We start from the raw sequence: 12,802 nt of genomic DNA, 5'->3' as shown, positions 1-12,802 counted from the left end.
GATTTGTATATTTAAGGTTTCACTCATATATTTAAAAATGTATATTTAAGGTTTCACTCCCATATTATATAAATGTATATTTAAGGTTTCACTCCCATATTATATAAATGTATATTTAAGGTTTCACTCCCATATTATATAAATGTATATTTAAGGTTTCGCTCCCATATTATATAAATGAATGTAAAAGGTTTCAGTAGTCACCTCCTTGTAGTTGGAGAATTTAAAATGTTCACCGTGGGGGACATAAAAACAAGAACAAATGGAAAATAAAGGCTGTGTCTATTTCAGTACCGAAGTCCCAGTTCTACTAGCTCGATACTGATGTAAATTTCGTTGACAGTAATTACAGAAGTGTATGTGTTAATTGAAGTTTATTTCAAAGTTTAGATATCTTAATTAATCATGTTTTTCAAAGATAGAATTCTATGTTTCGAACATTAATCTTTGTTTTATACGAGTTTTATGAACGTACACGTGAGCATGTTACACTTCCGTCTTTGTACATAAACTCATTCAGACTTTTGCTGATTTTGCAAAACAGTTTTCTTGTATAACACAGTCCATATTTAGACTGATTACCAGTCAACATTAATTAGGACTTTTGTTAGACATCATCGAGCCCACTGAGGCGCTACTGTAACTTAGCTTGCTGTTGAGAATGAGTTAGTTAATTTACTACTGACACGTTTTAGTTAAATATGTTAACAAAGAAATCTCTAGACGTACAAAATTCTTAGTTATTCGGAGGGTTGAGAACGTTATACTAAAACGAATTTGAATATGCAAATCAGCAAGACACGTAACAATCACAACCGAAATAAAGTCACAGAGGAACGGCTTGTATTACAACTACATTTTGACATTGTTTGGCATCACGTAATTAGGGTAATGCAAGTCACAGAGGAACGGCATGTATCACAACTACATTTTGACATTGTTTAGCCTCACGTAATTAGTGACCTTTCAGAAAGGGTGAGGAACAACCATTTCCAATGCAAATCATTAAACATTCATACACTCATATCATAAAGATATATTCATATCTGGTATTTACATTTGCCAAGACGAGAAAAACAAAGGAATATAGATCAACTTGGCGCACCAGTACCATCCAGAAAAAGACGTGGAACAAGTTGTACCCCATCCATGGTAAACAAAGAGCGGCGTCTTCTAACAAATGAGAACCCCGAACACAAAGCACTGTAGTAAAAGCCGTCGACATGTCGTTGGCAAAGTATGCATCATAACCAAGAAGGATCTCCTTAAGGAAAAAACACAAAAGTTCCTTCCATGACATATCCCTTAATCATCAATTACCTCAAGCAGCTGGAGAATGAAACGGGTATTCATGTTATTCAATACGAAGACATACTGGTCCAGTCTCCTATGAATTTATGTATGATCAGAATGTCGAAATGGACGTTGAGAAACCATGACAAGCTTTACAGGGAAGCCTGTTACAATCGACACTATGGTGCGGGGTTATTGTCAAGATGCGTAGTCGTCAGATAGAGTATGACTGGACGCCGTGACGTGAACTGTAGTTCTCGTTTGATTGCTTAGTTTAAATAACAATGGACGGAAATTTTAAAATAAATTAAAAACAAACGGATTTTATTTCCTTCATATTTATTGTTATCAGCGTGTTATAGACCAATAGAAATATGTTTAAGAGTCAGATTTTTTAAATATGTCAATATGAGAATAAGAAAAGAGAATGGTTAAACTTCTATTAATTATTTCAAATATTCATGTGCTACGTCAAGTCTTTAAAGTTAACGTACATAACAACATTTCTTTCATATTCTGCAAGATTCAAGTTTTGTTATCATGACGTCATTGTTCCAGTTATAACTTTCTAGTTAAGAAGAATAAAGTGAACACTAAACTGATGTAAAGAATAAGTAATAGTTAACTTGATGGACAAGATTATATTTACTGATAATTAATTTATTAATGTGTGATAATTACCATGTAATATTTACCACCATATGCGTGACTTGTGTGTTAATCACCAAATAAGACTTGCTACCATATATGTGTTTTGTATGTTAATTACCAGGTTCAACTTGTTAGAATATGCGTGTTAGGTAAAACGAAAATAACTAAAAGTGTGGAATTCCAATAGCAACACTCACAAGTCTGGATTTGAATAAAGAAGGCTTCACTCACTCTATTAGAATTATTTGACTTTTTATGTTAGTACATAATGAAAATAGGTTGTAAGTTCTGACGTTTTCCACAAAACGAAATTACAACAGAATAACCGTCGTGAATCTTTGGTTTGATAATAACAGACATGTCGATTAATTTGTTTGTTTCGTGCTAAGCAAAACAAGGGCTAACTGTGGTAACGGTTCCTAAATTTGATCTCATACACTAACTCTTCAATTATCCTCTTTCAAAACAATTCCATTTCGTTATTATACAAGTAAAAAAAACCCGGACTCAGTCTCTAAGAGTGATCCTTTCATTGTCAAAATTAATTAAACGGTGCAGACGTCTGCACCGTTTAATTAATTTTGACAATGAAAGGATCACTCTTAGATATAATTATTGAAGTCTGCACCGTTTAATTAATTTTGACAATGAAAGGATCACTCTCAGATATAATTATTGAATTCAATAATTATATCTAAGAGTGATCCTTTCATTGTCAAAATTAATTAAACTGTGCAGACTTCAATAATTATAATATTGCTCTTTTACTACCTTAATTAAAATACGTAAACTTTCAAAACAAATAAATATATTCGGTATCATACGAAATAGTAAATAAACTAGAATGGATCAAATTTCAAAAATGATTCCTAATTATCAATATATATAAAAGCCAAGTGTCAGTCGGTCAGTCAGTTGGTCACGCTCGATTTCTCCGAATTTCGTGAGTTACACGAGTCCAATTCCACTTTTTCTCCTATAATACTTCCTCTTTTGATTGCCCGTTCCAATTTTAGTTGAATTAATTCGCTCACATAGGCGTAAGTAGCTCCTAAATTTCGGCAGTTTTTCTGCTATGTAAAAGCCTGTTAAGGAAGGAGTTCACAAGACCAGATCAGGCAGGGTGTGTTAAAAGGAAAGCCGGGAAGACTCACGTGAAAAATAAGTCAAAAATTAGTGGAATTATTACGAAAAAGCCTTTGTTGAAACAGACTAAAGATACCAATTATCTGTAGGAAAGAGGACGACTTTTCCTCAGATGAATAAGTGTGTATGTAATCACATGGTATATTTTAATCTTTTATTCAAAGGTACCAACATGTACCATGTTTGCTCAGTTATATGTAGTTGATTCAGGAGTAATATGTAGCATTTACCTTGGAAAGGAACTTTTATATTTCTTATATTTATATCTTTTGTGTATTGCCAGTTTTATACAGAATAATTTTGGTTTCCAGCGGTTTCTCGTCATTTTTGAGTGGTTTTTACGTTAGTTATTCATTATGTCAATTACAAAATGTTCCTGGTTTAATCTATAGTTTGAAATAGATCAGTTAGTATATGTCTATAAACAACTGTATTTAACGTAAATTAAAAACTAATTATTTAATAACTTCTTCGCAGCTTAACGTCATTATTTTTATTCTGCGAGTACCAAATGAGCGAGACGAGATAAGTTTAGAATAATCCAGATGACACAGTAGTATTGTCAGTCGGCTAGTTGGTTTGTAAGGTAACTTTTTGTTTTTGGTACTACATTAAATTTAAAGGTTGATTGTAAAATGTTCGTATGGTAAAGAGAAATTGCAAAAATCACGATAAAAACACATTGTTTTCGACAAGTGGGCCTTTCTTATTCAGGTGTAAAATCCTATCATTCTACCTACGAAAAAGATAGATTTACTTATCGATTTGAGCTTTTCATGTGATATCAATGCAGGCATACATTTTTCAAATCATATCTGGATTTTATATTTTTGGCTATCAAAATAAATAAAAACAAACAGGCTAATGTTTGGAGGTGAATACCTTTTATTTCAACGTGAATTACAGAGTTTTGTCAGAAATGTGCTAAAACTTAAAATCAGTTATGTTTGTTAAAGCCCATCCAATACTGGGAATTAAAGCTAAGTATTCAAGCGCCCCACTTTGGCGCTTTTATTAGTTTATAAAATATTTAAACTCAGTAGATGGTAGCTGTAACTATACAATGTAAACACTAAACATTGTGAAAGTAGCATAATAATAATCTCACAGGAAATGGAGGTTTCTTGAGGTATTGTTATTATTTTCTTTTAAACAGCACTTTAAAAATTGATTAATTTTTATGGAACTCAAAAATTAATAATTAAACTTAAAAATATCGATTTTGGAACTTGAATTTTCACACTAATTAAAATGAAAAGTTACCCTAAAACGTTGGCGATTTATTTTCTCAATTGGAAATTAGACATTTAAATATTTTTCCGTGTTCGCACAACAGATTATATACATCTCAAACTTCAAACAATATTATTCATATTTAGTTTGCCATAAGAGGGATCTGAAATCACAATGGTAAATGTTACGTAAATTTGATTAATAGTAATTATACTACGTGCATTTATGAAAGCAAATCTAAAAAAGGATACTTCTAAATGAAATATTAGAATATGAATGGACAAATTAACTAAAAAAAACGGTTATAATCGATCTACCAGTTAAAGGCTTAGTGCATAAAACATATATTCGAAACTTTTAAATAATTAATAGAAAATAAATGTTTTCAAGTTAAAAACTTAAATTTACTCGTTAAATAAACACTCAATATTTTAAGAAGTCTATGACTTTCGTGCTATTATGGAGTAGCATGAAAACTATTTTTCAAAAAAAAAAAATTCTATAATGTGAAATAGTTTTAATTAGGTGAAATATTAATTTCTCTGGAATGGAAATTAATACAAAAGATTATTTTATAATTTACTAAATGCATCACAAGATGACGCTATGGAGCGTAGAGTGAGAGTGCTTGAACTATTTTTGGGTCCTTTTTCGATCCTTCTCTGAACTCTTCAAGAGACAATTGGTTATCATTGTTCTGAAAAAATAATGATGTAATAATTTAAAAATTAGCTGATATTTCTTAAATATTTGTAATTTATAAAACTTCATTAAAACGTGATATATAAGGTAAAATAATTGTGGTGCATCAGAAATGTCACTTTTTTGAAATCAGTGGAGGGGCAGTGGCAACAGAAATTCCTTCGATGAACCAAACCTTCTTGAACTGATCAATTCCGCTCTCATTTGAGTTTACAGAATGTTTACTGGATAGAAATAGCCCTTAGGGAATACTTTTTTTCCGTTACTGATAAAACTTCTGGGTGAAAGTAAACATCATATCTACTATATACAGTGCTGACGAGGCCTTTCGCCAAATACCAAGATATTATGTAAGAAAAACACGTATTATGGTGTGTGATAGATAAGTTGGTAGAAAAAAATTTTCATCAACATATCAAAATTAGGCTAAAGAATTTTTACCAATATATTTATTTATTTTAACACCATACATTATTATTAATGTTTAATTAACCTGCTCATTAATCTGAAGAACTGGAGAACCAGCATGCTATTATCTTCTTGGTCTTCAAGTGTCCTATTATTTTTGTGCTCAACTGTATAATCAATTCTCTAGAAAATCCGATGTTTTCATGTTTTCGTAAAATGTTGAAAAAGAAGTGAACGCTGAACAATACGATTCTACTTGAGTTTAACTGACACGTCTGGTGATTAAGATTCGTTTCTAGCTTATTCGTTTCAAAATTGATTAAAATGTATACTTTTAATTTGATATATGTATCACCTAATATTTTTTCCTTATAAATATGAATTATTTTATTGTTAATAATAAAAGTGGTCAGCTTGAACAGCGTAAACTTCTCACCTTATCCAATTGTTCAAAGATTTTGTCAACTCTTTCCTTCGGTGTTTCCTCCTCTTCTTCAGCCTTGTCCTTGTTTCCCTGATAATAAATCATTACTTAGACATAATAAGACCTTTAGTTACTTAACGCTATATGAATAATAAATATTACAAACTTAATAGTTTCTAGCTAATGAAACGTTTTAATAGTTTCTAGCTAAGGAAACGTTTTAATAGTTTCTTGCTAAGGAAACGTTTATTGACATGCTGCTAGTAGTTTCTAACTAAGACAACGTTTTAACTTGCTCGTTGTTACGAGTTTCTAGTTGAGAAAAAGCCTTAATTGACAAATGCTTCTAGCTAATACAAAGGTTTATCTGACTTGATCCTCTAGCTTTTAACCAAAACAATGTTTTTACTAGCCCATTGTTACTAGTCTCTAGCTAATACAACGTTTTAACAGGCCCACTTTAGCTGATGCAACATTTTAACTAGCCCACTGTTACTAGTCTTTAGCTAATACAATGTTTTAACTAGCTCATTGTTACTAGTCTGTAACTAATATAACGTTTTAACTAACCCACTGTTACATGTCTGTAGCTAATACAACTTTTTAACTAGCTTACTGCTATTACTCTCTACTCTCTAGCAAATATAAAGTTTTAACTAGTTTACTATCACTAGTTTTTAGCTAATACAACGTCTTAAGTGGTCCACTGTGTGTAGTTTCTTGCTAATACAACAGTACAGATCGCAGGTTAGTAAGCTTATTGTTGCTGGTAGATTACAGGTTAATAATTTCGTTGTTTCTTACCAACATTTGGTAGATGGCGTCAACAATACTGTACATTTCTTCTCTCGTTATACAACCATCGTTGTCAACGTCGTAAAGCTTAAAGGCCCCTAACAAATTAAAAACCAGAATACCTTTTTTATTAAAAATAACTTTAAATGTGCTACTTCTTGCACACAGCATTTGTAGAAAACCCGAGTTAAAATTGTATATACATGCATACACATTTTGAATTGTGTGAATATGTTTTGTTTTGTTTTAGAATGTCCCACTTTCACCACTTTATTTAAAGAAACACTCGGATATTATGAACGTAAAACTAAAATATATGACATTATGATATCAAAGTTTGAACACTTATGTTGATACACACAAACAAAAGGTCTAGAGTGAAAATTACAGTTATCGTTATTCACGTACAAAAGGTCATGCTCAAGGACTAAATCCTTAGACAAAACTTTGTCTTCTAGCTATCCGCAGGATCACATCATCACTGAATTTTAATACTAATCCACGGCTAAAAACACTTATGACTTAATGGCTTTCTTTGGAATGACTAGCTCTATTACAACCATATTATCTTTATGAGTCTCTTTGTTATGATTGATTCTGTTTCAGTAATGATATCTTTACCAGTCTCTGTGTGATGACAAGATCTCTTCTAACAACGTTGTGTTTACTTTTTTTTTGTAATGACTTATTCTATTCCAACAAAAATATACTCTGAGGTCGCTATTTGATAACTAGATTATTTCAACAATATTTTTACTGGTTTCTTTGTGATCAATGATTCTATTTCAACAATGATATCCTTATTGGTTTCTTTGTGATCAATGATTCTATTTCAACAATGATATCTTTATTGGTCACTTTTTAATCAATGGTTCTTTTCCAACAATGATACCTTTATTGGTTTCTTTGTGATCACTGGTTATATTCCAAAAGTGTTATCTATATCACTCTCTAGGTGATGAATGATTCCATTTCAACAGTGATATATTTCCAGTGACTGCTTGCGTGCTAAAGAATAATTATTTATGATGAGTGGTCCTATTCCAGCAATGTTTTCTTTACTGTCTCTTTGTAATAGCTGATTCTAGTTCAAATAATGTATATCTTTAGGTTTATTTGTGATAAATGATCAGTTTATCCACCTGGATACTAGTCTCCTTCTCTCTTCACCCATCGAACGTTTAACCTAAAGTAATCTATCATTACAATATGAAATCTACTTACACACAAGCTTCTCGTCCAAACTTCCACGTGACGTCACAGAAAGTGCCCGGATAAACTCTTCGAATTCGATACTTCCATCCTGTCCAGAGAAACACCACTTTTGTTATCTAATTAGATATATTTGAATAACTTGTGTATGATGCTGCGTGAACAAAGGCGAGGAAGATTAGGTTCGTAAATACTAATCCTTAAACTAATTTATGAAACAATTACACAGTGTTATATGTAAATCTCTCTCTCTTTTACAAGTTGAGCTATTGTATAACTTGAATATCATTATCATTTTGAAAACAAATGGTTAAAATGTGAAATAGCGTTTAATGAAGCGTCATTGTTTAGGCAAGTTTTGAAGCGCCCTCTATTTGCGAATATAGAAATTCACATTGCAAAAAGATAATATAAATATTTTCAAAATTCTGTTCAGCATGTTTTGTGAATCTTTCGCACAGAGTTAAGTCAAATTGTTTTCCATTCAATGTTTTTATATTTTTATGTTATTCATTTTTTGTTTTGCAATTACATTAGTAATTATACCATCGTTTTTATAAAGATAGACAATGGTATTATTTTTACAGAATAAAACCGCATTGATAGCGGATGGATACATTAAACTCATGATATTATGATGTTTGATAATTATTTTTACGAACAGATGACGCTACTAAACTGAAATAAAAATTTACTCATATTTGACAATGGGTTTATGAAAAGGTAATGATAATAACCGTACTCTTCATTTCTAAACGAATAAGGCAAAATAGACTGTTGAATCTGCCTGTGAATGGAATAACTTGTGATGAATATCCGTCCGTTGAAAATGACGGCCTTTTACTGAACTGGCTGTTTAATCGGCTTTCTTTCTTCCCCAATTTACTTCTTTAGGCATTTAGTGAACACTCTTTGTGACCTACGCATAAAAAAGACACTTCTCGAAAGACGAAAGCTCAAATATAAAGATATGAACCATAAGTTCTCAAACGGTTTCTTATTAAACAGAGTTAAGTAATGACGAAAATGTTTGCCATTGATTTCGCACAGAAACCCTGTGCGCATGTACTAGAATACCTGAGCTAGCGCTGAAATTGTGGAATAAAATTGGTTAGATTTGTAGGTTCTGAAATTATTTCTAAATATGGTATATTTCTCTCTGTATTGCGTCATAATATATATATATTTATAGAATAATCATTTCCCTTACCTTGTTTTCATCAAAAACTCCAAAAACTAAAGACGCGAACTTAGCGGGATCACCTTGAGGGAAAAACTGTTTGTAGATGCGTTGAAAACCCTGTCATAAATTAAAACATGTGGGAAAAATAGGCTTATTAAAAAAAGTTATGAATTAAAATGAGTGAAAAAATAGGCTTACCAAAAATATTTTCATAAATTAAAACAGATAAGGAAGTAGCCTTACCAAAATAGTCGTGTGAAAACAGACTAACCAAAAAAGTCACAAATTAAAACATGTTCAAAAAGGCTTAACAAAAATGTTATGAATTAAAACATGTGAAAAACTAGGCTTAACAAAAAACACTGTCATTAATTAAAACGTGTGAAAAACCTAAAAGAGTCATGAATTAAAGCAGTTATAAAAACAGATTTATCATATAAGGCATTAATTAAAACAAAAAGTAGTTTCCAAAAAACCTTGTTAAGAACTTAAAAAGTTAAGAGTAGGTGACAATTCTGGACTATAACTTACTTACCTATTCCATAAGGTGTCCATTGAGAAAAACTGGAAAATCAAGCTACCTGTTCTATAAGGTGCCCATAGAGACAGTTCTGGAAAAGTTGTCTTTATTATCAACTTACCTGTTCATAAAATCTCAAATGGGGCAGTTCTGGACAATCAACTTACTTGTACTATAAAGTGCCTATAGAGACAACTCTGGAGAAATTGCATGGATCATTAACTTATTTGTTCTGTAAGGGGTCCATTGGGACAACTCTAGAAGATCAATCTATTTGTTCCGTAAGGTGCCTATAGAGAAAGTACTGAAGACGTTGTCTGTACTGTCAACTTACTTTTCCCTAAAATGTTCATTGGGATAGTCCTGTACTAGCAACCTACCTATTCAACAAGATGGCCATAGGGGCAGTTCTGGAGAATTGGTTTGGCTTATCAACTTATCTGTTCCGTAAGGTGCCCATAGAGACAATCCTTGAGATTTGGTCTGGCTTATCAACTTACCTGTTCTGTAAGGTGTCCATAGAGATAATCCTGAGAAAATGGTCTGGCTTATCAACTTACCTGTTCTGTAAGGTGTCCATTGGGACAATCCTGGAGAATTGGTTTGGCTTATCAACTTACCTGTTTTGTAAGGTGTCCATAGAGATAATCCTGGGAAAATGGTCTGGCTTATCAACTTACCTGTTCTGTAAAGTGTCCATAGAGATAATCCTGGGAAAAATGGTCTGGCTTATCAACTTACCTGTTCTGTAAGGTGTCCATTGGGACAATCCTGGAGAATTGGTCTGGCTTATCAACTTACCTGTTCTGTAAGGTGTCCATTGGGACAATCCTTGAGAAATCCTTTATACCTGAAAAATTGCGTTACAAAAATCGCACATGAACTTGAAAACAAGCATTTTATTTGTAAGTAAAACATTTAAATTATTTTTACATTCGATCACTGCATCATTTTTAAATCAACGCTAAAAATTAAACTGATTTTGATACAGTTTCCGAAATGGTTTTTAAAGTTGACCTCTTGCGACGAGAATTGATTACTATTTTCAATGTAAACTTGACCATAAACTTAGACATTTCAGTACAAACAATGACCTGGGATATTTGAATAAAATCAATAACAAAGTAAATAAGATGAGCTGTAAGAAATGTTTTAGTAAAGGATACAATGGATGAACTTCAAGATGAAATTGATTAGATTTGAATCACCATCTTCATGATCCAAGACAACAACAGATTTTGCTTTTGATGAAGAAGAAGAAGCTTTCATGTTTTCACTTTGAGTATTCTTTAATTACTTGGAAATTGTCTCTGCTGTCTCTCTTCATTGATAACTTACTTTCAACGATAACATCATGTTCACATATGCATCTACTGCATTCATTTTTCTACGCTTTAAAACAGGAAACATCACAGAAAAATACAAACTGCAGAGTTTTGGCCAGAAAATGAAAAATGTTGGTCACAGGAGGAGCAAAAAATTTTGAATAATTGAAAAAAAATAATTGATGTTTCAAATCCACATAATGGAAGCCGTTTGTGGGGCGAACTTAGAGTTAAAAAAACATGGCTTCAAATGCATAGAACAATGTTTGTTAGCCCTAGGTGTTATTCTAGTTACTCAACAGTATACTGTTACGACAGCGGTAGTCACGTGACGCTGGTAACACGTCATGATATTCTAGAAGATTCACGAAGAAACGAGATGTACGCTTTTTGTATATATAAGACCAGTAAGAAGTGACGGGAACAAAGTAGTTGAATTGCAGACAGAGATAGAGACGGACAATTGAGTCAAGCGCGTGAATCGTTCAAATACACTTAATTTCCACAGTCACGCTATAACTTAAACAAACGCTATAATTCACAAGCAAAGTTGTATTGAGAAAGAATAAACTAATTTTATTCAAGAAAAGTCTTGTATCGCTAAAGTTTCTTTGGAAAGAATTTTTACGGAAAATTAACTAACGACCAGAGACGTACCAATATACATACATATATATATATATATCTTGTTAGAATCTTATATATGTAGATGGATAATCAATCCATACAGTTTACAAGTCATATGCTGTTCATGCTCGGCAAGCTATGGTGGACAAAAAATGATTAAGATTTACCTTTAGATATAGAATTCCTTCTTCATATGTCAGCAGCCAGTAAGGCTCAATTGAACTGTTTCGAAATTTGTTCTAATCACTTATACAACGTTGTAAATAAAAAGTATACATGTTAATTATGAAGTGGAATAAGGGAGACTTATACGTTGTAAGAGCGTCAGTGGTTGTTAATGAGATTATAAATCTATACAACCAGTGAAAACAGATTGAAACAGGTATGAGTTCCAGTGGCGTAGCAAGACGGGGCAAGGGGGCAGTCGCTCCCGGGCGCAGGTTTGAAGGGGCGCAAAATTTCCTCTGGCCTATAATGCCTATTATTTAATAATTATGCCCTTCCCTAGGATATAGCGCAACTGCCCTACGTTAAGTAAGTACGACACAGTGTTGCGTTATTTGTGTGTATTACGCTTGCAGTTTTAACTTTTAAAAGCCGACCACTGAAATACAGTGAGACCGAATTGACGTACAGAAGTAAATTACACTATTCCATCATTCATCTGTAGATAAAATACAAGTCCTAGAGTACAACGTACAAGTAAGTGTATGTTCAACAAAAAGAAAATACGAGATTGATGTAACATATTAACTGGTGTGCAAGATTGTCAATATATGCAACAGGCAAGATCTAGATCTAGTAAACATTATAGGGCTAATGTGGTGCTTTGTAATTGTATTGGCTGATTGTAAATCATGTCTTATACCATCTAATTGTTAAAGTTGGAGGACATGAATTTCAACATAAAGAAGGTCCATTTGATGCCAAAGATGGGCGTTCTATGACTGCATTTTGGTTCAAACGATGTCTTCTGAATGGACAAGAAGTCAATCGTTCCTAGTTGGTGTATTCACCTCTACATAAAACAGCATACTGCTTTTGTTGTCTTCTTTTTTCATCTACATGTATGACATCCTATAGTCGGTCTGCTTTCGAAACACAGGGTGGATTCTCTAAGTGGAAAAAAATTGAAAAGTTAAATGCCCATGAAAGTAGTGACAGTTATCATGAGTCATTTGCTGCTTGGAAAGAAACTGAGCGCCGAATTCGTCTTCAAAGTGGCATTGATGAAGAGCTGCAAAAGCAAATTCAGCAAGAAAAATTAAATGGAGAGATGTACT

General features: G+C 32.4%; 1 protein-coding gene across 1 annotated transcript in view; it reads right to left on the bottom strand.

The window, feature by feature from the left end:
* Positions 1–3,993: 3,993 nt before the first annotated feature.
* The window catches only part of LOC106462709 (frequenin-1-like), a 20,325-nt gene continuing 11,516 nt past the window's right edge, over positions 3,994–12,802 (bottom strand). Inside the window, exons 3-8 of the mRNA XM_013922654.2 lie at positions 10,369–10,417; positions 9,075–9,164; positions 7,877–7,955; positions 6,662–6,750; positions 5,870–5,947; positions 3,994–5,020 (exon numbers count right to left, since the gene is read on the bottom strand). Coding sequence (XP_013778108.1) covers positions 4,928–5,020; positions 5,870–5,947; positions 6,662–6,750; positions 7,877–7,955; positions 9,075–9,164; positions 10,369–10,417 — 478 coding nt within the window. The 3' untranslated portion in view covers positions 3,994–4,927. The remainder of the gene's footprint in view (positions 5,021–5,869; positions 5,948–6,661; positions 6,751–7,876; positions 7,956–9,074; positions 9,165–10,368; positions 10,418–12,802) is intronic.

This window comes from Limulus polyphemus, unplaced genomic scaffold (assembly GCF_000517525.1).
Source record: "Limulus polyphemus unplaced genomic scaffold, Limulus_polyphemus-2.1.2 Scaffold1230, whole genome shotgun sequence".
NCBI classification, from domain to species: Eukaryota; Metazoa; Arthropoda; class Merostomata; order Xiphosura; family Limulidae; genus Limulus; species Limulus polyphemus.
Note: the sequence above shows the minus strand (reverse complement) of the source record. Positions and strands in the feature narration are given on the sequence as shown.